At 40.7% G+C, this 27,921-nt stretch overlaps 1 protein-coding gene and 1 long non-coding RNA gene across 9 annotated transcripts in view; one reads left to right on the forward strand and one right to left on the reverse strand.

Moving 5' to 3' along the window:
- The window catches only part of PLCL2 (phospholipase C like 2), a 247,619-nt gene that overhangs the window by 149,350 nt on the left and 70,348 nt on the right, over window positions 1-27,921 (forward strand). For 6 of the 7 annotated variants that reach the window (XR_005593716.1, XM_039522888.1, XM_039522883.1 and 3 more), the window contains one exon: window positions 25,400-27,886. Coding sequence is in view for 6 of the 7 variants with exons in the window: in XM_039522888.1 (XP_039378822.1) it covers window positions 25,400-27,886 (2,487 nt within the window). In the remaining variant the exon portion in view is untranslated. Of the gene's footprint in view, window positions 1-15,229; window positions 15,367-25,399; window positions 27,887-27,921 lie in introns of those variants that run through there. The other variant, XM_039522886.1, reaches the window with a different exon arrangement.
- Window positions 1-27,921, reverse strand: part of LOC120397207 — a 48,970-nt gene that overhangs the window by 11,670 nt on the left and 9,379 nt on the right. For both annotated transcript variants that reach the window (XR_005593718.1, XR_005593717.1), the window contains exon 3: window positions 11,772-11,953. This is a non-coding gene — a long non-coding RNA (uncharacterized LOC120397207). The remainder of the gene's footprint in view (window positions 1-11,771; window positions 11,954-27,921) is intronic.

The following is a 27,921-nucleotide window of genomic DNA, read 5'->3' on the forward strand; positions in this document are numbered from 1 at the left end:
GTTGCTCTCTGGGACTGGCACATACACAATCGATCATACCTAGGACCTGCGAAGGGATGGACCATGCTCTGTTGCTCTGTGAGAGGATGGTGTATGCAGAGTGTGGTCAATACTAGTAACTGTGAGAGATCTGAGCATGTTCAGTGAGGACAATTTGGAAATTTTAGCTGATAAATTCTAAGAATTCTCTACTGAGCATATGTGAACTAAGATTTTTCAAATGTTTATAACCTGGACAAATTTGGGCACATTTTCACAGGGACAGCAAACAAAGGCCACACCACTTCCAAATTACAAATCCCTGTTCAAAAACCTACGGACTGTAGAACTACTCAAAGAAAAGGTCTCAAGAATTTTTTTAAGTAGTGCAAAACATATTTTCCCCCCTCGTCTTGTTGTCAGAAACAGTTGAATGGTTTTGGTTGAAATTTTCCAAAGAGAATTCAGCCTGAGTCAGATACCCAACATTTTTGACTGTCCCTATGCAGGAGCCCTCAGCACAGGGCTAGTGCTAAATGCCACAATCTAGCCCTTCTAGTATGTCTACATAGTATGTCTACATTGAGATAGTTCAGCCCAAATGGTTGAAATTTTGCAAAGTTATAAGCAAATCAAAACAGAATCTTATAAAGGGAAGTGTTAGGTAACCATAATAGGAGGTGCTGTTAATTCAGCCTATTTAGTGTGTGTGTGTGTGTGTGTTTACTTACTTTAACCTAAAAATGGCCTGACATGGTGCTAAATTTATTAACGGACCCTTTTAAAATTATTTTAAGTCATAAACTAACAGATTTACTAGTGAGGTCTCATAAAATTAATTATTTGCCTAAAGACTACATACTATTATTTTGAGGAGGATATGCTGTATTTTGATACATATAACAATGTGATTTAATTCCTACTTTTAATGGCAAAACTCAGCTCATTCTTAACTAAGGAACCATGAATGGCACTCCCATAATATAACATAAAAACTTAAGGATGGCACAATATTTGCAGCCTTAATTTTGTAGTTGTTATTGCTAATGTAACTGTGTAACAATCTTCTTACCAATCTGTTTGTTCTGTGTGGAAAAGTTGGAGGGTGCGCCTGCCAGCGTATGTTGTGTTAATGCAACACAATCAGTATAGTAGTAGCAGTATGAATAGAGCTCTTTCTGGAAAGTTACCACATATGTATTAGTGTCACAGGTGAAGTACTCTTGGCAGTGAAGCCACAGTTGAAAGTTTTGCCAAACCATTGGCATCAAAGACCTTCAGCGTGGCCACAACTGACCAGAGTCAGCTGACTAGGGCTTGCAGGGCTCAGTCTGTGGGGCTATAAAATTGCAGAATAGACTTTGGTCTCAGGCTGGAGCCGAGGCGAGAGAGAAGGAGCTCAGAGCCCAGGCGGCAGCCTGAGCCTGATGTCTACACTGCTATTTTTAGTCCCTCAAGCCCAAGTCTGCTGACCTGGATTCTGAAATTCCGTGGCTTTTTTATCTCAATGTAGACATACTAGGAGGGCTAGATTGTGGCATTTAGCACTAGCCCTGTGCTGAGGGCTCCTGCATGGGGACAGTCAAAATGTTACAGCCCTTTAAAGGAGAAACTTGTTATGAGTTGGGTTAAAAACCTATTGTGGTTGGTAAGTGCGAACTCACCTTGCAGTTAACATAACTGTAAAGATAAATATCACTTAAGACAAAAGGTGTGCGTGAATCTACCCAGGAGCTTTTAGGCTGAGTATTGTTTTGGTAGGTGTATGAGAGAACACACAGAAATGGACAGTCAAGAACAGAGAGAGAGAAACAAAGGGTGAATAATACAAGAAAGCCTAGTTGTAGTAGCTTGTGAAGACAGTGTGGCCTTGGAAAAAAAGTTAGAGAGCTTTTGGGTCTGTTGGCTAAAAAAGCTTGGGGCTGTAAGGTAAGAAATTGCTCCTTTTTGTTCTTGATTCCTTCTGCATACATAGACACAATAAACAAAATTGCATCAAAGAAAATGCCAGACTCGATCAATTTCTGCTTCCAATTACAAGGAAGGGAGGTTGGGGACAGGGTTGGCACGGACACCCTCTAATCCTCTGTCTCTGCAGTTGCTGTTGTCACTGTTGCTGGTTGTTCCTTCCCCTCTCAGATCAAGCCAGGGAAGCAGTGAGAGAGGAGGCAAAGTAGCTGCCCACAGAGCCTGTGCCACAGCTGATATCACAGCTGGGCTGCAGGAATGCAGTCAGGGCTGCCAAATGTATGAGTGTCGGGTGCAATGCATGACACTTGGCAGTCCTGTTCTCCCAAAACATTTTTAAAGGTTTTGGTTTTGTTTACTGGCATCAGGGGCGGCTCTAGACCCCAGCGCACCAAGCAGGCGCTTGGGGCGGCCGTTCCCGGGGGGGCGTCATTTGGCTCCGGTTGAGCTCCCGCAGTCGTGCCTGCGGCAGGTCCACGGAGCCGGGCGAGCGGACCTGCGCAGGCATGACTGCGGCGGGTCCCGTCTTCCCGCGGCTCCGGTTGAGCTCCCGCAGGCATGACTGCGGCAGGTCCGCTGGTCCCGGGCTCCGGTGGACCTGCCGCTGGCATGCCGGCGGGAGCTCAACCGGAGCCGCGGGAAGAGAGGACCCGCCGCGGGACCGGGGAAGGGCGGCGCACCGCTCCGCGCTGCTTGGGGCAGCGTGATTTGTAGAGCCGCCCCTGACTGGCATACAGTATATCTACAAACAATTAAAACAAAACAAATTAAATCTCCTTAAGAAAAATATCATTTTGCCTGAAGACTTCAAAATGCTTTACAAAGATAAAGAAATATTGTCTCATTTTACAGATGAGGAAATTAAAGCCTCATTCCTCTACAGCAGGGGTCCCCAATGCGGTGCCCGTGGATGCCATGGCACCCACAAGGGCATCTTAAGTGCGCCTGCGTACTGACCGGTGGACGAGCATCTGCCAAAATGCCACTGTAATTCGACGGCATTTCGGCAGCGACGCCTCTGGATGATGCTACTTGCCGCTGACAAACAGTGTCATCCAGCGGTGTTGGAACAGCATTTTGGCGATGCCACCTCTGGATGACGCCACTTGTCGACAGCATTTTGGCGGATGCTCGTCCGCCGCCCCGGTCCTCCGTGGCTCATCGTGTGGTGCCCGCCAGACGAAAAAGGTTGGGGACTACTGCTCTACACTAAGGCTCCAAACCTTCAAACACCTCTGCAAGTACTTAACTTTATTGAATTCAATGGGACTACTCACAGTAGTAAAGTTAAGCACATTCATATCTTCTTGCAGGATCTGGGCCTAAGACACACAGAGGTTTAGGGTCTTGCCATTGGCTTCAGTGTGAGCCAATGTTAGGGCCAAGAATAGAACCCAGGTTATCTAACTTTTGGCTGTGTGCACTAGCTGTTATAGTATCAATAGTGCTATAGTATCTTGCCTATTTGCCTTGATATATTAACATTTGTCCTTGTTCAACAGAAAGCATTTTCCATTTGTAAATAATAATATGCATGTACATTTACTTAGAGTTGTTAAAGATCTAAAATGTATTAGAAAATAATGCAGAGCCTCTTCTAAGCTTCACAAAACACTTTCCGTATTGCAACTTTCAACCGTAATTATCTACTTATCTTTATAGGTCATCTGTACACATTTTTGTTTTAAATTGTGAAGGCACACAGCTGTATTATGAAAGATATTTTACCAATTTAGACAAATTATTATTTACACAAGAAACAAGAAATGAGATAATACTGTGCTCGCTCAGTGAATCCAAGTTACATCTATGAATACTTAAAAAAGTATTTTAAAAATTTTCTGTTCAGAACTTCTACTTATGTATTTCAACATTCTGAATAATAAGTCTCACTGATATGTGTTGATTACAATTTTCAGAAGAAAAGGTGTCTTGTTTAACTGCAATACTAATTCAGTTTTAAAAATAATTTTTGATGCTATTGAAGTGGAAATGAAAATGCTAATTACTGTGAATGGAAATATCATGCACAAGCACTGTTCCAGCATGATCTGCAGGTTCCCAAAGAGCACATTTCCTCTCCACTTGCTCATTCGTAGAATCCTAGAACTGGAAGGGACCTCAAGAGGTCATCTAGTCCAGTCCCCTGCACTCAAGGTTTGTCCACCGTGCTCTTAAAAATCCCCAATGATGGAGATTCTACCACCTCCCTAGCAGTTTATTCCAGTGCTTAACCACTCTGACAGTTAGGAAGTTTTTCCTAATGTCCATCTTAATTGTCCTTGCTGCAATTTAAGCCCATTGCTTCTTGTCCTAGCCTCAGAGGTTAAGAAAAACAAATTTTCTCCCTTCTCCTTGTAACAACCTTTTATGTACTTGAAAACTATTATGTCCCCTCTCAGTCTTCTCTTGTCCAGACTAAGACCTGGAGACCATTGTAGACCTGTTCTATAATTAGTGCTCTGGATTGGAATAATGTTAAAGACACAGGGACTAGTTAAGAGGGTTAAATTAAATAATCTGTGATGTTGATGAAATAATTGCACTATTCTGAGGGGAAAATGCGGATGGATATTGAGATGCTTGAATTTTGGTTTTGTGTGTGCAAAAGTGAGGCTTTTGTTCTATTTTGAAGGATGAAAGCAAAGACTCAGAATTTTCTTCAGCCACACAGTTTTCTACATCTTGTTGGGCCAAATAGGATTTTTCATTTGAAGCCTTTAAAGTATCTCCAAATCCTCAATGACTTGACCATAAGGAATAAAATATATCTTACATAGTTTTCCATCCCTCTAACCTAAGAAAAATCCTGATGTCCGGCTGGCCAGCACATTAAGTGAAATTTAATTACCTGCAGCCAGCTGTAGAAGCTGCTAGCTTGCATTTAAAAATCCTGGGTATATTGATTGACCAGCATTTTCCACTTGAGGCTGAAAATGAACACTTACTTTTACCCAGTGGAGCTGGAACACTTTTTATAGTGGGGGTGCTGAAAGCCAGCAAAAACTATCCCCAAACTTTTTACTTCGTGCTCTGCCCAACCCCCCAAGCTGAGGCGGGGCATGGGGCCAGCAGCCAGGACTTCACCCACAGGCCAGAGCGGGGCCAGCAGCTGGGACCCCGTGTGCGCAGCCGGCACCCTGCATAAAACCTGGGGATACTGCAGCACCCCCGCATCCCTACTTCCACGCCTATGCTTTTACCTTGGTTTCCTTATAATCAACACTTAGTAACAGAATAACAGCCCATTGGTTTGCTAAATTCCTCATTTGGTTCCGCTCATTCATTTGTGCACAGGTTTTGACTTTTTTTTTTTTGCGCTGGTGGGTGCTCCACCACTGCTCCACTCCAATGCCCCACTCCCACTCGGCCTCTTCCCCTGAGGCCTTGCCACTACTCTGCCTTTCCCCCCAAGGTCCCTTTGCCCATCATTTATTCCTCTCCACTCCTTCCCCTGCGCACCGCTTGCGCCTTTCCAAGCACCGCCCGCTCCCACCCCCCGCCTGCTGCTTGCTCCTCTCCCCTGAGGCTCTCCTGCCCACCCTCTGCTGGCACCCCTCCATCCCCTGCCCCAAGGCCTCCCTGCCCAACCGCCGCTTGCTCCTCTCCACCCCCTCCCCCAAGCATCTCCTGTCTGCTCCTCTCTGTCCCCTTCCCCGAGGCTTCCACCGCTCACTCCTCTCTGCCCTTTCTCCTCTCCGCCCGCTCCCATGAGCACCTCCCACCTGCCTCTCTCCACCCCCTCCCCCAAGCACCTGCTGCCTGCTTCTCTCTACCCCCTCCCCTGAGACTCCCCCTGCCCACCGCTCACTTCTCTCTGCCTCCTCATGCCTTAAGGACAAATGACGGGGAGGGGGTGGAGAGGAGTGAGTGGCAGATGCCTAAGGGGAAGTGGCAGAGCGGAGGCTGGAAGAGACGCAGCATGGGCAGGGCCACGGGGGAAAGAGGCCAAGTGGGGGCAGGACACTGGGGTGGAGTGCAGGCAAGGACACACTTCTTGAGTGCTGAGCACCTCCTATTTTTTTTCTTTGGGTGCTTGAGCCCCAGAGCACCCACAGAGTCGGTGACGATGCATTTGTGCCTCAGGAAGAGTATACAAGGTTAATTATGTAATGGAAAGTGAGATGGACTAAGGGACAAGACGATAACTTGACTTAATTGAACTCAGCAATAAAAATGTATCCAAATGCTGAATGCGATATACTCATAAATATAATGTATATACAACAATTGCTAATTTAAAAAATTCCCACAATATTGGCTCTCAAAAAATTGAGACAATTTGTATTTTCTTACCATACATTTGTGTTTGAGGTCCAGGTTGCCTTAGGACATTTCACCTTAAAAAACATTTTCCTAAACTGCAACCCTTTGTGATTGGTTGGGGATCACTTGCCTGCATGGAAAATTTTCTTTTGAGTTTTTTTTTTTAAATTTCTTTATTGGTCCTATACATTTTGAATTCTACTCCAAAAGCAGATCTATTAACTTGTATTGCAACAAAATGTACTGTAACTATATGCTATAAAAGTCAACAGACGAGAAAACAGAAAATTGTGCTGTCTCAGTACTTTGTTTCTAAAACTGATACCTACTCAGAGAAGATAAAAATACACACCCAGTTAGCCATGGAATGACACATGCTCCATGGTATCAGTTTTATTTACTGACTTTGTCAGGTTAAAAGCTGGCATAACTTTTATTCCTATTTTTATTTATTGCTGAAAAATAATATTGGTAATAAATCTCAATTCTACATATTAGTAATATTACAAAAATTCAATATTCATTAATTATATATTTGAAATGCAAAAAGAAAGCAATAATAAAGCAATAAAGTGTTAAGGCAGTAATAAAGTTGTACAACTAAAAAGCCAGCAAATGCAAAAATTACCATTCCATAAGAAATGTTGGCTCAGCTTTTTGCATATTCTGTATGTTGCATGACATGCTGTGTATGATTTTTTTTTTTATGCTGCTACATACACACATGCATTTGAGTAGTCCCATTTTACTTGGACTGTTCTTTGAACTATGAGTTTGGAAGCTAAATGTCTTCTCTTTACCTCAATAGACCTGTCCACGTGTCCCTTACCCCTGTTTTGTCTTGTTGCCAGATTTTACTATTTTGTCCCCTGTATCAGAACCAGGCATTTTCATTATCTCTTAATTAGTTAAGGTAACAGATCTCAGGCGGATCCTAGTTAATTCTCTCTCTGTCTCTCGGAATGCTACTTCATTTAGGTGAAGGGGGGAGGATAGCTCAGTGGTTTGAGCATTGGCCTGCTAAACCCAGGGTTGTGCATTTAATCCTTGAGGGGGCCATTTATGGATCTAGGGCAAAAATCTGTCTAGGGCTGGGGTTGGCAACCTATGGCACGCGTGCCAAAGACGACATGCAAGCCAATTTTTAATGGCATGCTGGAGCCAGCTCGAACTCCAGCATGCCATTAAAAATCCTGCCCAGCCCGGCCCGCTCTCCTCTGCCTTCCGCTCTCCCCGCGGGGGCAGGGAGCAGAAGCATAGCCATGCACACGGGGTGGGCAAATGGGCCCACTCTCCCGGCGCAGCAAACTGTGGGGTCCACACTCCCGGGCCGGAGCACCAGGCCAAGCGCAGCAAGCTGCTGGCCCCTCCCCCGCCTTCTCCCCTCCCCTCGGGCGCTGCTGCTGCGCACGCAGCGCTCTAGGGGTTGGGGAGGCAGAAACGCTCCCCCCTCCCCTGGAGCCATGCCACCCTGTGTGCTCCCGCGGGGCAGTGTTTGGCTCTGCGGGGAGGGAAAGATGCTCCCCACTCAATCGGAGCTCTGTCGCCGCGCGCGCAACGCTCTGAGGGGCAAGGCTGTGTGCTCCCGCAGGGCAGCGTATCTGGCTCTGCGTGGAGCCTCATGGTAAGCGGTCCTGGGCGGGGGGGGGGAGGGTTGGATAAGGGGGAGGGCAGTCAGGGGACAGGGAGCAGGGTGGGTTGGATGTGTATGTGGGATCCCGCGGGGGTGGCTAGGGACGGGGGGCGGTCTCTGGAGGGGGCAGCCAGGGGACAAGGAACGGGGGCGGTTGTATGAGTCGGGAGTTCTGGGGGTCCTGTCAGGAGGCAGGGGTGTGGAGAGGGGTTGGGGCAGGCAGGGAACCGGGGGGGTTGAATGGGTCGGGAGTTCTGGGGGTCCTGTCGAGGGGCGGGGAGTTGTTGGATAGGCATGGGAGTCCCCGGGATCTGGCTGGGAGTGGGGGTGTGGATAAGGGTTGGGGCAGTCAGGGGACAGGTAGGGGATAGGGTCCAGCCAGGGGACAAGGAACAGGGAGGCTTAGATAGGGGGTGGGGTCCTGGGTGGCAGTTGGGGGCAGGGGTCCCAGGAGGGGTAGTCAGGGGACAAGGAGCAGGGTGGTTGGGAGTTCTTAGGGGGGCAGTCACCCAGCCTTCTGCCCTGAGCCCTCACCCCCCACACACCCAGCCCTGAGCCCTGTACCTCATACACACCCAGCCCTCTGCTTGACTCCTTCATCCCCCCCACAACCCTGGCCCTGACTCTTGCCCTCCACACATACCCAGCCCCTCCACTGCCCTGACACCTGCAGCCCCCAACATACCCAGCCCCCAGCCCTGACTCCAGCCCTCTGCCCCCAGCCCTCTGCCCTGACTCTTGCACCCGCCACATCCCCACCGCCACCCGGAGCACCAAACGGGAGCTCCTGCACCCCCCCAACACACACATTCCCACTTGCACCCCTCACATCAAATGGGAGCTGCCTAGGTAAGTGCACCACACCCGAACCTCCTGCCCCAACCCTGAGCCCCCTCCCTCATTTTAGCTCCTGGCCAGATCCTTCACCCCCAGCCCTGTGCTCAGTGCACTTCTACCCTCAGTTCAGTGCAGAGAGAGGAAGAGAATGGGCCAGGGAGAAGGTAGGTACCTACTGTATGTGGGGAGGGCCGGGACCCCAGACTGGCAGCGGGCTGAGCGGATCCGGCAGCCGGGATCCCGGCTGGCAGGAGCCGGCAGATGGAACCGCTGTCCACTGTCGGTCTGGGGTCCAGGCTGCCGGCCCCGCACAGCCTGCTGCTGGTTTGGGGTTGTGGCTGCCGGACCCTTGCCTGCCGAGGTCCTGGCCACAGGCCTTGCTCAGCCCGCTGCCGGCCTAGGTGAACAGAACCCCAGACCAGCAGCGGGCTGAGTGGGCCGGCGGCGTAAGATCAACATTTTAATTTCATTTTAAATGAAGTTTCTTAAACATTTTGAAAACCTTGTTTATTTTACAATACAACTCTAGTTTAGTTATATAATATATAGACTTATAGAGAGAGACCTTCTAAAAAGCATTAAAATGTATTACTGGCCCGCGAAACCTTAAATCAGAGTGAATAAATGAAGACTCGGCACACCGCTTCTGAAAGGTTGCCGACCCCTGGTCTAGGGATTGGTCCTGCTTTGAGTAGGGGGTTGGACTAAATGACCTGCTGAGGTCCCTTCCAACCCTGATATTCTAGGATTCTATGAATAAGGCCCTACTTAACTTGCGATATTGCAGATTCCCCAATATTAGGCTTCCACCACAGTATTGACAACGGGAGCCCTGCCATGCGTGAAGCTGACAGGAGGAGCTCTCTCCTGTCAGCCCTGGCCCCTGCTCTCAGCGCCAGGCGACCAACAGCTGGAGCCCCCACTCTCAGCCCCGGTCCCCCGCTCTCAATCCCTGGTTGCCAACAGCAGAAGATTGTGGAAAAGTAATAATGGACTTTATTACTGCAATTAATAAAGTCCATTATTACTTTTCTGCAATTTTTCATTGCTTGTCTGTAACTCTGCCACATTTTTTCACAATCATCCCACAATTCAAGTAGGGCCCTAGTGATGAAGTTATTTGGGGGAAAGAAAACAGGCAGCTCAACAAGGTTTAATCCTAGTTTAGTTACTTGATTTTTAATGGCATTCAATTAACTGAATAACTAATATGCTTAATTTTGTATTTACCCTTTTTGGACCTACTATGTGATGATCTGTTAATGTCATAGATTTGGAAAAGTGGTAATTCTGCATATTTCAGGCTATTATAGATTATACTAAAGTGATTTGCCTGATTGAACAAGTTAATTTATGTACTACTTGACCAAAGCCAAATTTCACTTGCACTTATATAATTTCTAGCATGAGTGCAAGAATTTTTATAATGTGCAAATAAAATGTCATTTTCTGAAATGATTACTTAATAAATCAATTTAGATTTTTGTTCTGCGATCCAAGATTTTATTTTATATGAATAAAGTGATTCCAACTCATTGCAATTCATCTCTGTTCTGATTTGTATAACTGTTGTTAACTTCTCTTTGGTTGTGTTGATGTAAGTGAATCTTTTTTGTGTCTGATTTTTTGCCATGTAATGCATTGTGCAAAAAATGTAATGAATATATAGTGAGCACTAATATTAGAACTTCAATATGCATATTGTACCCCTGTCACAATATAATAATTGCCTATAGAAATGACAAGGACTCTTTTTTTTAGCTAAGTTTTGAGCCAAATAGTAAAGATCAATATGTGTTAGGAAGAAGCTATAAAGTCAGATTCTTGGATGTTTAAGGGGTAATCTCTGCCACTTCTCTTGTCATAAATCTTGTCATTTCACAGTAGATAAGAATTTAGGGAGACTGAAATATCCTTCACATATCCATTTGGGGTTGATAACCTTTCAGCTCCAGGCAGTTTTTATGTTGACTACTTTTAATCACTGTGTTTTCTGAATATCACAATTTAGTATGGAAAGTTTTGTGCTATTTCCTGTTTACTAGCTTTAGACAAATCATTATTGCAATATAACTATATTATTTTTTTAAAAGGTTAATTACTGGCTCTGGGATTTTCAAAAGGGCCCAAGTGAGTTAGGCACCCAACTCCTATTGAATTTTGATGGGGTCCGGGCACCTAATTTGCTTAGGATCCTTTGGAAGTTCTTCCCTGAAGGATGAACTGTAATCAACTAAAGAAAATTCAAAGTTTAGACTACCAGTCTGTACTTCACTCACTCATTGCATTTGCCATAATCTACAGCAGTATAAGCAGTTGCCTGAGATGCCATTTACTTAATTTTTTCAGGTAAGACACAAAAGGCCTCATCCCATGAGGTGCTGACCACCGTTAACTCCTTGGGTTTTTTTTAAGATTGTTTTTAAGTGTGCTTGACTATATAATTATTGCCACCATCCTTTTATCATCTGATGCTATTATCAAGTTTGCTACTCCTGCATTATTGCTAAATAAACATAGCCAAATTTCTATCAGTTACGATAACTCTTGCCACAGCTAACTCTTAGCGTTACTTCAGATTTCTACATCAAACCACAGAATACAGAGAGCCTGGTTACTGTAGTTAGTTTTCAAATTTTAGAAACACCAAGGGTCGAATTCAGACATGGTGGAAGTGGGTGCAACACCTTTTGGATCAGTAGTGCAAGCAGTGTATAATGTATTTCAAACTACTTGTTAATTTTCTGTTTTAGAAAAACACATTTAGTGGACTAGTTTAGTCTTGGTTATTACAAATGTGTAGTGAAATATGTACCCTTTTTTTAGAAGGGTAAATGATCAAGTGCACCTTTTATCATAGAATATATGCCCTTAAAAACAGCTTACTAAACTGTTTTGACATGTGGGTTGCATCATGATTACAGATGGAGGCTCTGGGCTGCAACTATTCCAAATCAGCTCCTCTCACTTGTCAACACATCATGCTCCCTGAAGCCAGTTGCTGATGAATCCACTTGCCTAGCCAGTGTTGCTCCCCTGCCATTTTCCATATGCCTACCAGAACAGGAAATAAAGGGATATCTCCTACCTTTGTCTTTGTTAATTCACGATAACAATACGAGCAAACTGAAGTAGCTGATTGCATCCTTTTTCTGTTATGCTGTGGTTTAGCTGCTGGCAGAAGGGTCAAATGTATAAACTTCAGTTTCAGACTTACATACTGTAGAGGGCTGCATACAGTGTCCAGGTTGCACTTCTATGTCCCCGGTTCTAAATTAGGTTTAAAAATATGAGAACAGCAAGAGACCTAAAAATTAATTATTTTAATGTCCCTTGCAACAGCAAAGAAATTGAAATTCTAGTGTTTAATTTCAACACTTTCCTGTTCAGGTATTTAAAAAGTAACCCATGTAAATCTCCTTTAAGCTTTACGTGTAACATTTACAGTAACCAGTTACAAGTATAGCACATACATTTTTGAGACATGCAGAATGTCCACATTAACATTGCTAGCTTTGCAGTTTGAATATGAACACCACTTTTTATTTTGCTGAGTTTTGTCAGTTCTTAGTTGAGAACTTTACCTTTAGGAGTAGTTTTGAGGCTTTAAAAGTAGATCCGCATTATTAGTATTTTAAGCTAACTGCATGCATTGGTTACTCAAATCATGTTTCAAAGTTATGTTTTAAAAGATTGCAATCAAATAGATTTTAAGTTTGTCAAAGCTTTTCTGATGGACTGCAGTCTGGCTTCAGACTAGCATTAAGTGGTTTTATTGCGTTCTTTCTTGGGAAAGAATTATACTTTTATGGGCTGAGTTGGTGATAATACACAAAGCAATATTAACTCAAAATACAGATGTTGCATATTTTTTCTGAAAGGTTAAAGCTCAGTGCTTGATTTTTCCCCACAATACTTCAGTCTACAAGGAGCTATGTTGCATGTCTCAAGAAGGGTAGCTATGAGGTCCCATGGCAGAAGTCTCCAGAATTTTAAACATGCGGGCCAGAAAGTGGCTGTAAATTGAGGCTTTGGGCTGCAACTCCCAGCTGCTTGTTAATGCATTATAATTGTTCAGATAATTGATTATACGTATTTCTGTTATATCTCAGCCTGCCAATCTTTATATTGCTTTTCATATGAAAAACTCTATTTTTGCCGTTTACCGGACCTCTTTTTTATTTTTTTATTTTTTTTTTGGTCAGTATTAATTTATGGCAACAGCTCATGCTTGGCTGCTACAAAATCATGCCAGTAATTTGTGAGGAGTTGCACATGTGAAGTGTGCTGTTCAGTATTTATTGGGGAGAAAGGAGTATATTTTTGCCCCTAAATGAGAAGTATACTGTTTATTTCAATGCATATTGAAAATTATAGTCCTTCCTCACAAAGATGCATGTAGAATGCGGTCTTTGGGGGCTTTGTTCATTTGTTTATATATATATATATATATATATATATATATATATATATATACACATACACATTTTCTAGCACTGTTTTCAATGTCTGGTTGCAGACTATGTCTAATGGGTCCATGAAATGTTGTCATTACCATAGAACAGGGGTTTTGAACCTGTGGTCGGGGTCCGCAGACAATGTCTAAGATTTCCAAAGGGGTCCACAACTTCATTTGAAACTTTTTAGGATCCCAAAAGGAAAAAAAAATGTTGAAAACCACTGCCCTAAACACTCAAAAATCAGAAGGCAAATAAAAAGAATGCAAAATTTATTATTTAAAAAACTCTTGATTTTTAAGACAATATCATGATTTTTCAACCTGACTCATGTTTTTTAATTGCTTAGGGTGGGCAATACTGCTAACCATATAGACATGGCCGCTATATTGAACTGAACTAATACTGAGCCCTCAACCTCTGAAAATGAGGCCCTTTTAGGATGTCTCAATTTGAGCAGCCAGAACTATACCAAAATTATGAAAGAACTCCTCATTGCTGTAGTAATTAACATAACATTTGTATAGGTCATCAGATGTACCAAATTTGTTTTGTATTCAATATGTTATTCTTTCATAGCCATAACTGAATTTTATTTGTTTTTGAAGTTTTATTTCTTTGCTTCCTTTTACATAAGGAATATCAGATTTTAACTACTATGATTTGGTTGAATGGCTCTAAGGAAGACTAGAGATCAGCAAAGGGAGGGACAAGGGTGTTGGAATCATTAACAGAGAACTTTTCATGCATGTGTGTTAACAAAAACAAACAAAACCAAGAATTTTGAATAGTCTGATTAAAAATCCCTGATCCTGATCCCCAGTGGCCATCTTTCAGTCTCTTATGGTATCCTAATCCCATGAGTCCTCAAATAGTCCAAGGAGTCCTCCATCAAACAAAGTGGACAAAACCTGATAGTCATAAAGTAAAAATAAGTTGAAAAAAATCCTCTAAAAGAACAAAAAACCCCACAAATATTATACATCACAAAGGACCAAAAACCTGCAAAACCACACCTTTTTGTCCGTGACAGGTAAGATTTAAAAGTTTACCCATGAGGAGATGGAATAGCCTTCATTTTTAGACCTACTGTTTTGACAATTCTGACTTGAGATATTTCCAGGGTTCCAGGTGATCCTGATGGCTAAGATTATTTGGGTCAGATCCTCAGCTGGTGTTAATTGTCATAACCTACTAGCTGACGATCTGCTTCTTTATATTCAGCCTTATTAGCTTGACTTCTGAAATGAGAACATCATCCAGAGAGTGAACAGTTGTTTATGTTTCAGATCAGAAGCTAGTCAGAATGGATCTATCAGCAGGAGAAAGTTGTCAGACTATTAAGTACTCACTAGATGCTCTAATGGCAGACGGACATAGTGCCAAGCTATGAATAATGTCTTCTGGGTAGGAAAAGTATGGGAAGAAATAAGATCCAATGTTGCTGCTTATTATTAACTCATGTTTGGCTTTCCCCTTCCTACGTCACTGCCAGCTGAAACTGCTCTTTTAAATGAATAACATCAGTGAAAGTAGAAAAGACCATTTGGGTCATTGCTCTTAGAAACTCTGTTGCTGCAAGATTTTTCAGAGCTAGACCCTTAAGTGGAAGTTAGTATTGCAGGGTACGCAGTCTAGACGGATGTTTGTACTGGAGTTCAGTATTGTTTCCATCTATAACTTTTAGAAGAATGTGAAAACACTATTCTCAGGCTCTGGGGGATATGTGATTCCTCTTGTGTGAGGCGAGCAAGCATGCCAGTTAACTTTGTAGCTAATAGTCTTCCATTTAATTTAATTTCAAAGTTAATGATGTGTGCAATTATTCTCTCAGGCTGCTTTAATATTTGGGCAAGATGTTTTGGTTTCTTTTGATTCTCCTAATAATGAACTAATGGTTGATGAACAGTTATGCTTCAGTGTTATCCTGTAGATTGCTTTTTCACTGTAAACATCAACCATCATAAGGTTTATAGCTGATTCAAGGTAAGTCTATTATATTTTCTGAAGGACGAATATTGTCTTACCAATATTTGTTTTGTGTCCTTCAACTCAGAACGTATTTGATTTTGCAGTTACAGTTGTGTCTGGGAAGCTTGGATATTGGACATCTTTAATTAACGTTAAAAGGACTTTCAGTTTTCCTAGGAAGTCAGCATAAAGCCAGTCCATAGGGCGCAGGACTAGTAGACTTAGGTTCTATTTCTGGCTCTGCTACTGACTTGGGTAAGTCTCTTAAGCCAACATTTTCAAACATGGGTGCTAACACTAGACACCTATATAAGTGGGCTGATATTCAAAGGTGCCAAGCACCCATAGTTCCCATTTATTTTAGTGGAAGCTGAGGAAGCTCAAAACCTCCAAAAATCAGTCCTTTTTTGTTGTTGTAGTAGTAGGTGGTACTAAGAGTTAATGACCCAGGATGGTAGCTCTATATTTGTATGAGAGAACCTTCAAAGAGTTTTGAAAGGTATTTTAGAGATTATATCTCAACTATTTACATATCTACTTTTATAGCATATCACTTGTTGACAACACATACCATTACATGTAGGGTGACCAGACACCAAATGTGAAAAATTGGGACAGGGATAATAGGAGCCTATATAAGAAAAAGACCCAAAAATCGGGACATCTAGTTACCATAATTACATGTAAAGAAGAGAAGGAACCTGTATATTTTTGAGAAGTTGATAAAATTGCTAAGTAGTGCACTAAAAGGAGCACATTAAAGACTCTAGGAATGGATTGAGGATGCAAAAAGCCTAACCTCTTTGTGTACCTTTCCATCACAATTACAATCCTTATGTTCAGATGAATGTAGGTATGGAGGACTGCATAGCTAGCACTGCTAGGAGCATTAACTATCCCAAAGTGGACTGGGAGGATGTAGGGCAGCAGGGTGGATTTGATTTAAATCACTAGTCAGGAAGACTCAATTTAATCATGGATTTCTACATAAAAGTGCATTCTTGTTGGTTGTTATAACCTTAATACATTGTGACGGGTTCGGTCGTAGAGACCCCCTACCTCTGAGCCCGTTTCCTTTGCCAGCTTGGGACTTCAGGACCCTGTCTTGTTGAGCCAGACATGCTGGCCTGCTGCAACACAGACCCAGGATCTGAACCACGTCCCCAAAGCTGCAGACTTAACTGAAAACGGCTCAGCAAGTACTCTTGTCTCCAGCACCCAGACACCCAGTTCCCAATGGGATCCAAACACCAAATAAATCCATTTTACTCTGTATAAAGCTTATGCAGGGTAAACTCATAAACTGTCCACCCTCTATAACACTGATAGAGAGAGATGCACAGCTGTTTGCTCCTCCAGGTATTAATCACTTACTCTGGCTTGATTAATAAACAAAAGTGATATTATTAAGTATAAAAAGTAGAATTTAAGTGGTTTAAAGTAATAACAGACAGAACAAAGTAAGTTACCAAGCAAAATAAAACAAAACATGCAATTCTAAGCCTAATACGTTAAGAAACTGAATACAGGTAAATCTCACCCTCAGAGATGTTCCAATGAGCTTCTTTCACAGACTAGACTCCTTCCTAGTCTGGGCCCAATCCTTTCCCCTGGTATAGACCTTGTTAGTTCCTGCTCAGGTGGTAAATTGGGGATTTCTCATGACTGGCCGCCCTTTGTTCTGTTCTACCCCCTTTTATAACTTTGGCACAAGGTGGGAATGCTTTGCCTCTCTCCGGGTTTCCACCCCTCCTTCTAAATGGAAAAGCACAAGGTTTAAGATGGATTCCAGTATCATGTGACATGGTCACATGTCCTGTGAGACCCCTAGTCTCCATTCTTCCAAGGCTGGCCAGCACGTACACCAGAAGGTTTGCAAGTAAACAGAACCGTTTACAGGTGACTGATTCTGAAGCACCCTTAATGGCTTCCACTTAACATGTTTACATCAGTAATACAAGTTTATATCTTATTCTCCTAACTCCAGACATAGAAATAATACATGCAAACAAATGGGATGAACACCCCCAGTAGATCATAAGCTTTGTAATGATATCTTACAAGAGACCTTTTGCGTAAAGCATATTCCAGTTACATCATATTCGCACTTCTAAACATATTTTTATAAAGCATATGGAGTGCGACATCACATATATTCTTCACAACTCAGAGATAGATGTAGGTTTCATTTTTAGAAGGTACACGCTATACATTTTTAAAGTGATTTATTTTGAAAACGTTTCAGATTAGTTTTACAGCTATAGCAGAAAATGAATGATTGGTTATTTCATTTACCAAAGGTAATTGAAGCAGATATTTATGAAGTCAGTGGGAGGTCAACTATCTCCAGTTCAACAGGTTAATTATTAATATTTAGAGGATTTTCTTGCCAACTGTATTAGGAGAACATCACAGACATTTAATTTTTTTAAATTTAACTAAAACAACAACGTTATGTATTCTGGATTTTTTTCTTCAACAGCAAACATAATATTTTAACAAAGCAAGCATATGAATTTTTTAATTTAGTTAAACATTCAGGTTTTTTAAAATCAGGTTTGTTTATGTTAAAATTGTTTTTAACTAAAATAATTGAATGAAATATTAAAAAAAATTAAATCAACTATGTCAGCCAGCTCAACATGAGAAACTTAAAATATTGTCTTCTGCAGCTAACTCAGTCATCTTCACCTTCATTTTCCTGTTTGTTCATAATCTGGAAAAGAAAAACAAGCTTTCCTGCTTTTTCAGGTCCCAAACAATTTCTCAATTTGGAATGAATTAGTCCAAAGGAAGAAAATATTCTTTCTACACCGGCAGAAGAAGATACTGCTGTTAAAAGTGAGATTATCACTTCAACAGTCTCTGAATCCAAGTGCATAAGTGACTTCCACCAGTTCACTGGTGTGACTTTCTTTAAAACATCATCAGCAAATATCTATTTTTTGAATGGTTCACCCTTAGCTCTGAATTTTATTATAGTTGGCGTTATAGAGGTATGATTGCTGGATGTCCATGTGATAGCCAACTCCTCCTCTTCAGCAGTTAAGGTTTGATCCTGGTACTGAGTATTGAGAATATCTGCAAGAAAATGAGCTGGAAATAGTGCTTGTCTCATTTGTTTTTTTAATGCTTGTAATTTAACTCTGTCATTGCATATTTCTCTCTCTTTTTTTTTAAGATCTCACTCAGTTCTTTCCAAATTTCAACAGTGTCAGCAATAAAACAGCTATTTCCCTGCATTTTGTTCAAGGCTACAGAAATAGGTTTCAGGGTATTCAGCATGTGTTCAACATTTCTCTTAAACCCAATGTTGAGAACTTTGGCTGTGACAGTGTCATCTATTTTTCCATGATTTTGTTCACAAACTGTCATCAGATTAGGCCAGTTCTTGATATAGTACTCAAAACAGTCCACTACTGAATTCCATTGCACGTCTTGTGGGAATTAGCTTGGTTCATCCCACTTTTTTCAGAGCAGCTGCTGCAAAGTGGTTATTATGGAAGTATTTTGCAATTTCAACAACATTAGCCTTTATTTCTGGAACACTGAAGTCTTTGGATATGAAGTGCATGAAATGAGCACTGCAACTGTATGTTATTAGTTTGGGACTCTCTTCATTCTCTTCTAAATAATTCTCCTCTTGGATACATTTGTAGCATTGTCTGTGACCAAGCTGCATACTAGACATTTGAATTTTTTTTCACAATTTGTTATAGCTTTTACTGCTACTTCTTGTAAGTATTCTGCTGTGTGTGCATTTCCTGAGGTATCAGTTGTTTCTGTGAGGAAGACATTCCCTTCTTTTGTCACACAAGCACATACAACAGGATCATTGTGGACATTGCTCCACCCATCAAGACTCAGGTTAACAATTTCACCCTCTAGACCTTTTGCACACTGCTCAATTTCTCTTTCATACACTTTATCCAGCAATTTGCCTGCGACATCTGCTCTGTTGGGTGGACTGTATCCTGGTTTTAATGACTGAACCATGTTAATGAAGTGTGGATGCTCAGTCATACGGTTTGTTGCATAAACAAACCAGGCAATTTTTTCAAGTACCTCTTTTTGTAATCTGCTGGTTCTTATCACAAACTTATCTATGGTTGTTTCTGGATAATGGAGATTTTTACTTCTTTTTGCTACAGGTGATATATTGTGGCTATGTGACGTTCATGATGTGGCTGAAACACTATCATTGGCAGATAACTCTGCAACTATAGAAAATGATGGTGATCTTGAAGGTGGATACTCTTCAGAATCCTGTACGTTGAGGATGAATTCTCCTAAACAAAATAAGTGAATGCAGTTATTTAATTATTATTACCATTGCATTCACTGATAGTACTAATTTAAAGGTGAAATTATAAAAGGAAGATCTGCCTATTTCAACTATTTTTTTTATCACAACTGCATCCAAAATGATAGTACCATAGAGTAACAACTATATTTTTTGCTCAAACATGAGAATTCAAGAACAGTCCAGAGGGAAGACAGGCAGTCCTTAAGAAAGAAGTATGAAATAAAAAAGTTTAGCAACCTGAAGATACTGCATGTTCAGACATGTTCCTTTCATCATTTTCAACGCAGCTTCCTCCTGCGAAGGAACACTTCTCATGATGTTGTTTCATTCCAGCAACCAGGTCTTGCATTTCTTTGTTGCACTGTTTGCATTTTGCACACATGCCTGTCTTATCCACAGGTAGGGGAACTTCATTAAAATATTCCCAAATTTCTTTTATGGCCTGCTGCCATTACAGGTTTTCCCTTCAAGTGAGAGAATGGTATGGTAGGTCTCAAATCAATGAAGGCTACACTCAGAAAGACCTCAAGACTTCTGTAATGTGCTGCTCAAACAGTTTCACTTTTGTTTCTACTGCCTGACCCTCCCTTCTAACATTTATCTCCAGACTACTTCTCCTTGTCCAGATCTGTTCCGCCCCCAACAATCTTCATTGAACTTTTTGAAACTTTGCACTTTTAGAGAGGGGTAAGGGATTGACTCTGTGTACACAAATTTGCAGAGGGGCAATAGGGTTGAGGTCTGTTATTTCTCACCTCGATATATTATTTATTTATTTATTTAAAACATTTTTGCTGTTAACAAGTATGTTGTCTCTGGAGACACAAATCCACAGTTTGAGAACTGCATACTAAGCATCTCTGATGGTACCTTCTAGACTGAGCACTGAGTCTCATTGGGTAGATAGAAAGATTTACCTAAATAATCTATACAGAAGCTCCAGAAACCCCATAAAATTGGGTCCCTAATCCACAAACTATTGGAACTTTTCTTAAACATTACATGAATATATTGTCTCATACTATAGAATTAGAATTTATAATTCCTATTCCATGATGAGATATCTTTGAGCTATAACACTGCTCTACAGCCAAAATGCTTCTGAAATAAATGTAGTCAAACTTTATTAATTCTGGGTCACTGAGAACAAAAATGATGCTTAAAATTGTTGATTGGCTCTAGTTTTCAAGATATGCTATTGGGTCAGTATATATGACCCTTGACTTGGGAATAGCGGAGGATAAGTGAGTTATAAAGTGAAGGGATCTCAATTTAAACCAGAAATGACTAAACTACATCTTTGACTGGATCTATGAATAAATCTATGACTGGGTTTGGACAGTACTTGCTTTTTAGGCAAAACAATGAATGATGCAATCTGAAGCTGGTATTGCATCATACATGATATGAATTGCATCATGTTATTCCTAGAAGTCATGGATGATGCAATCATAACGAAGCTTACATCACTCTGCTGAACAAATTGCCCTATATTAGCTCTAGAAATCATACAGTGTCATGCTCTCTTATTTTTGTCAGTGTTTGATTTTGAAAAAGGGACACATTTCTGTTTAGCCAAAGTGAGCAGAGATGCCTCGTACTTGTGTGAATAGTGCAGATAACTTCTGCTATGTTTGTGGTGAAGTGACTTTTGCATCACAAAAGCGCAGTATAACCACTGTGGTTAAGAAAGCCTATCACCTTTATTTTGGCTGCAAAATTGGAGATCAGGACAAGAGGTGGGCCCCACACATATGCTGCAACACTTGTGCAACAAATCTTCGCCAGTGGTTGAACAGGAAAAGGAAATCTATGCCTTTTTGCAGTGCCAATGATTTGGAGAGAGCCAACAGATCATACCAGCAATTGTTACTTCTGCATGGTGCCTCCACTTTTTCTTCTTTGACACATGGGAAAGGTGTGTCAAAGAAGAAAAAGTGGACTGTGCATTATCCAAACATTCCATCAGCTATACGCCCAGTACTCCACGGGGAAGGATGCAACAGAATCATTCTCACTTGAGTCAGACGAGGAAGAGAAAGAGGATGAAACTTCTGGTCCTGAACCATCAATGTCACAGGACCCACATTTTCTCCCATCCTCCTCCTCTGAACCACACCTCATAACACAAGGTGAACTGAATGACCTTCTCAGGGATTTGGAACTACCCAAGAGTAAGGCAGAGCTGTTGGGCTCCAGACTACAGCAGTGGAATCTCCTGGCAGGTGATGTTAGGGTTTCCATGTTCCGTGACCGTCAAAAGGATCTTGTCCCATTCTTCTTCATAGAAGGTGATCTTGTAGCCTGCAACAACATCGATGGTGTGATGGCAGCCCTCAACATCGTTCACGATCCAGATGAGTGGAGACTGTTCATTGATTCATCGAAGACGAGTCTTAAAGCTGTTTTACTGCATAATGGCAATGTTTTGCCATCAATTCCAGTTGGTCATGCAGTCCATATGAAGGAAACCTGTGACAACATGAAACAACTTTTGAGGTGCATAAACTATGACCAACATCAGTGGCAGCTTTGTGGTGATTTGAAGGTTGTTGCTCTCTTGCTTGGTCTGCAGACTGGATACACAAAGTACTGCTGTTTTCTCTGCGAATGGGATAGTCGTGCAAGAGATTCCCACTACATCAAGAAAGATTGGCCACTCCGACAGTCATTGGAGCCTGGGAGGAACAGTGTTCAGCATTCACCACTTGTTGAATCAAGGAAGATTTTGTTACCACCCTTACACATCAAGCTGGGTCTGATGAAGAACTTTGTCAAGGCCATTGACAAAACACAAGCAGCTTTCAAGTACCTCCGTGGAAAATTTCCAAGGTTAAGTGAAGCTAAGATAAAGGAAGGTGTCTTTGTTGGTCCTCAGATTCGTGAACTTCTTCGAGATGATGCATTTGACCATGCACTGCATGGCAAGGAAAAGACGGCATGGAAAGCCTTCCAGTTAGTGGCAATAAATTTTCTCGGAAACAACAAGGCAGACAACTACAGGTTGTTGGTGGAAAACCTCCACAAGGCATACAAAAGCCTTGGTTGCAACATGTCACTAAAGATAAATTTTTTGCACTCTCATCTAGATTTTTTTCCACCCAACTGCGGAGCAGTGAGCGACGAGCACAGCGAGCGATTTCACCAGGACATTGCAACAATGGAGAAACGCTATCAGGGCAAATGGAGCCCATCAATGCTTGCAGACTATTGCTGGACAGTGACAAGAGATGCTCCATTTAATGAATACAAGAGACAAGCCAAGAAGCGCCGAGTAGACACCGAATAGGACTAAACTATGTACATAATAGTTTTTTGCCTTTTGTTTCATAATAAATTTTATTTATATAACCCTTTTGCTGATTTTTAAAGTGTTACATAAACAGGACAGGTGACATATTATCATGTAAAGCAACCATAAACACATGAAAAGACCTAGGTTTACAATTTATGATTAAAACTCTACTATCTACACAATATACATGGACATAAAATGTAAAAACTTAAATATATTAGAAACAGTAGCCAATCAGTTGTTTTAATTGTCATATTTGAATTCAGCACATCAAAATACATAATAAATAGCACATTTTATCTCTGAAGCAGATGACTTCTCAAAAATTGTAGACCAGTGTAATATATCTTAATTAAAACTATCTTTAGATAGGTTTTTTTCCTCAAAACACAGTGTATAAAAAAAGATTTAAATAAAAACAATCCGATTTTTTTTTAAATCATTGATTTTTATCCACCCTGGTATTAATCTGAAGTAGTATTTTATTTGTTCTGTCTTTAAAAAATTTCAAAAATGCACAAAACAATTCAGACTTCCCATGCCATCCACTTATTAGACATGGTTGTTTTGAGAAAGACAATGCAAGTATGCTGTTGAGCTTGTCTGTTGGAGAATGAGAATTAGTATCCTAGTACTACAAGAACATAAAAATAAATGACCCCTCCATGTAAATAATAATTAAATTTATCACTGAATTTTATTGAAACTCAGAAAATAACTCTAATCAAATTGTTGCTTAAAATCTAAAATACTTAAAGAACAATTTATAATTAAGAACCAACTCCAAGAAGCAATCCCTTGAGTTTTTCAATGCAGTTTAGTTTGATCTGTAGTTAAAAAACATGCTTACAGGGCAACTAATTTTTGCTGGTCTCTTGGGTGGTCTCTTAAAACAGATTTTGCTGTTGTTAAAGATGCAATATTTATGTCTGATAAATTTATATTTTTATGTGGAACTACAAGTACTAAATCTATTAAACACTTGGCAAGGTAGCTTCACATATTAAATCAGAAAAACAGAATTCTCCATTTTCACATCTGAATGAGTATTTTCCAAATGCACTGATGGAGAGGCATTTTGCCTTTTCTCTATTAGATTAGGTGCTATATATAGGGTACCACGTAAGCAATGTTGTGAGATGCATATTTTTATTAGTGTCCTTTGATTACATATGAAAATGTTTCAGGAAATTTGTTATGTGGAAATGTATCTGTATTTCAAATATTCTATTTGAACGGAGTGACAACAATCTAGTAAAAGTACCCCGCCGCTGCCCGTATTAGCAATCTTTGCTAGCTCTGGAATGAAAATTAAACAGATTTCCAGAGGGAAAGTACTAGGGAGAAAATCCTCCCTCACAAACAAAACAAAACAAAACACCCCACCAAAACTTTTCTATACAAATCTGGAAAAGTAATTAGTTGAACCTTGCAGGATTATACAAATAGAAAAATTGCTGTTCTTGAGATCTGATATCAAGAGGTTCTTCTATGGGAAGGATTGTGTTAGAACTTACAGACCAGAAGTTGAGTCCTTTTGCAAGACATGGCCATTTTTCAAACACTCCTAGAAATTTTCTCAGGCTGATTTCTGTCTGAATGGTGCAAATGAACATATGTAATTATTTCTCTTTTGAAACTCATTACATATTGCACTAGGTTATTGTCATTCAGGTAAACTTAAACTGGATACAAAGTTCGAGTGGAGCTGGCTAAGTGGTATTGTTCTTCTTTAACTACTGCAGAAAATGACTTTTTAATATATAAGGAAAATTTAGGGTCAAAACAAAACAGAAATGGTGGGTGAATCATTGTTCTTAAGATGAGGCTGAACCACTGTTGCCAACCTGGTCTTCCATGCCTTCACCTGTCCCCCTTCAAATTCTTCCTTAAGATACTCCTCTTATGTGACACCTTCTAAACCCCAATAATCTTAGCAAAGACTATCCCCCCAAATCACTACTGTACATCCCAATATTCTCCATCAGACTCTCCTGTCTGCTAAAATCATTAAGCTGCCATAAAGCAGCTAGATATGGCTAGTGGAGAATTTCCCCAGTTCAGGTTGGGAAGAGTGTGTATTGGGGATGTTCAGTGGGCAGGATAGGGAGGGAGGAAGACCTATGTGTACGTTGTTTTGCCTGTCAGTACTTAGATTGTAAGTTCTGTGAGGACATGACCTGTCTCTTTATTTGTGTATCAGTCTGTCTCTGGTATTTCTAAGGATGCTATCGCCATGATATCTAAGCACCCTATTTAATACGGTGTCAGGGATCTACAAATGATTACAAGGACTGCATGAGGACTCAGGGGAACAGATTACTTCCCACCATCTTGTTAGTAGAATGTGAGATACCTATTTCACCATGCTGCTACTAACAAAATACTATGCATTTTTTTACTTTTAAAACCTTTTTTGTTAAATTTTGTGGGCATACAAAACCTAAGCTTTGTGATGCAAAAAAACACATGTTTTTAAAAATGCCGAATACATAGTTATGCAAACACAATCATTAAGCAGTTGTTAGTGTGTCAGATTTTGCATTTGTGGTGTCAGAACAAAAGATTTGTTGTCCAACATACCTTCTTTAGATTTTCCTCAATTAATTTTTGATCTTTGAACATAAAGATTTTGCATGTCCTATAAACAAGCTCATATTGACTTTTTTTTTTTTTTTAATCCACAGGATGGTACAAAACAAAAGAGAGAACGGAAGAAGACTGTGTCATTTAGCAGCATGCCGACTGAGAAGAAGATCAGTAGTGCAAGTGACTGTATTAATGCAATGGTTGAAGGCTCTGAGCTCAGAAAGTTTCGGTCCAACTCGAGAGTATATCACCGGTACTTTCTTTTAGATGCAGATATGCAGTCCCTGCGTTGGGAACCTTCAAAGAAGGATTCAGAAAAAGCAAAGATTGATATTAAATCAGTCAAAGAAGTGAGAACAGGAAAAAATACAGATATATTCCGCAGCAATGGAATTTATGACCAGATATCAGAAGACTGTGCATTTTCAGTTATTTATGGAGATAACTATGAGTCTCTAGATCTCGTTGCTAACTCAGCAGATGTTGCAAACATTTGGGTTACTGGGCTAAGATACCTAATTTCTTATGGAAAACATACACTAGATATGATAGAAAGTAGCCAAGATAATATGCGGACTTCCTGGGTTTCACAGATGTTCAGTGAAACTGATGTAGATAATTTTGGACATATAGCCCTTTATAAAGCTGTTCAATTTATAAAAAAATTAAATCCGGGTTTAAAAACAAGTAAAATTGAGCTGAAGTTCAAAGAGTTACATAGATCCAAGGACAAAACTGGTACTGAAGTCACAAAGGAAGAATTTATTGAAGTTTTCCATGAACTTTGTACCCGACCTGAGATCTACTTCTTATTGGTTCAGTTTTCCAGCAATAAAGAATTCCTAGATACCAAGGACCTTATGATGTTTTTAGAAGCAGAACAGGGAATGGCACATGTCACAGAAGAAATAAGTCTTGAAATTATTCACAAATATGAACCATCAAAAGAGGGCCAGGAAAAGGGCTGGCTCTCAATAGATGGTTTTACTAATTATCTTACTTCACCTGACTGTCATATATTTGATCCAGAGCATAAAAAGGTTTGTCAGGATATGAAACAACCTTTATCCCATTATTTCATAAACTCATCTCACAATACATACTTGATAGAGGACCAGTTCCGAGGTCCATCTGATATCACAGGATATATTCGTGCTCTTAAAATGGGTTGCCGAAGTGTTGAATTGGATGTATGGGATGGTCCAGATAATGAGCCTGTAATTTATACAGGACATACAATGACATCACAGATAGTCTTCCGCAGTGTAATTGACATTATTAACAAGTATGCATTTTTTGCTTCAGAATACCCTCTTATTCTGTGTTTAGAAAATCATTGTTCTATTAAGCAGCAGAAAGTTATGGTTCAACATATGAAGAAAATTTTGGGCGACAAGCTACACACACAGTCTCCAAACATAGAAGAGTCTTATCTTCCCTCACCTGACTCACTTAAAGGGAAAATACTAATTAAAGCAAAGAAGCTTTCCTCTAATTGCTCTGGGCTAGAGGGAGATGTTACAGATGAAGATGAAGGAGCAGAAATGTCACAAAGAGTAGGGAAAGAGGGTGCAGAACAACAGAACACTGTGATAGTGAAACGATTTCAGCTTTGCAAAGAGCTTTCCGAATTGGTAAGCATATGTAAATCAGTTCAGTTCAAAGAGTTTCAAGTCTCATTTCAGCTCCAGAAATACTGGGAAGTTTGTTCATTTAATGAAGTGCTTGCTAGCAAGTATGCCAATGAAAATCCAGGAGACTTTGTAAATTACAACAAACGTTTTCTTGCCAGGGTTTTTCCTAGCCCTATGAGGATTGACTCTAGTAATATGAATCCCCAGGATTTTTGGAAGTGTGGCTGTCAGATAGTAGCCATGAACTTTCAGACACCTGGCTTAATGATGGACCTTAACATTGGTTGGTTTCGACAAAATGGGAATTGTGGTTATGTCCTTCGTCCTGCCATCATGCGAGAGGAAGTATCCTTCTTCAGTGCAAATACAAAAGATACTGTGCCTGGAGTTTCACCTCAGCTTCTTCATGTTAAAATTATTAGTGGGCAAAACTTTCCTAAACCCAAAGGGTCCGGTGCCAAAGGTGATGTTGTAGATCCTTATGTATATGTAGAAATTCATGGAATCCCAGCAGACTGTGCAGAAAAAAGGACAAAAACTGTCCATCAAAATGGAGACAATCCAATTTTTGATGAAAGTTTTGAATTTCAAATTAATCTTCCTGAACTCGCTGTCATGCGTTTTGTAGTACTAGATGATGATTACATTGGGGATGAATTTATTGGGCAGTACACTATTCCCTTTGAGTGTTTACAGACAGGCTATCGGCATGTTCCACTGCAGTCTTTAACTGGAGAAATTTTAGCACATGCTTTCTTGTTTGTACATGTTGCTATTACTAATCGAAGGGGTGGTGGGAAACCTCATAAACGTGGCCTCTCAGTGAGGAAAGGAAAGAAATCCAGGGAATATGCCTCTATGAGAACATTATGGATTAAAACCATAGATGAAGTATTCAAGAATGCTCTCCAGCCCATACGGGATGCCACGGATCTGAGAGAAAATATGCAGGTACAGTTTTTACGATGAAATTATCAATGTTTGTG

This window comes from Mauremys reevesii, linkage group 2 (genome assembly GCF_016161935.1).
Source record: "Mauremys reevesii isolate NIE-2019 linkage group 2, ASM1616193v1, whole genome shotgun sequence".
NCBI classification, from domain to species: Eukaryota; Metazoa; Chordata; order Testudines; family Geoemydidae; genus Mauremys; species Mauremys reevesii.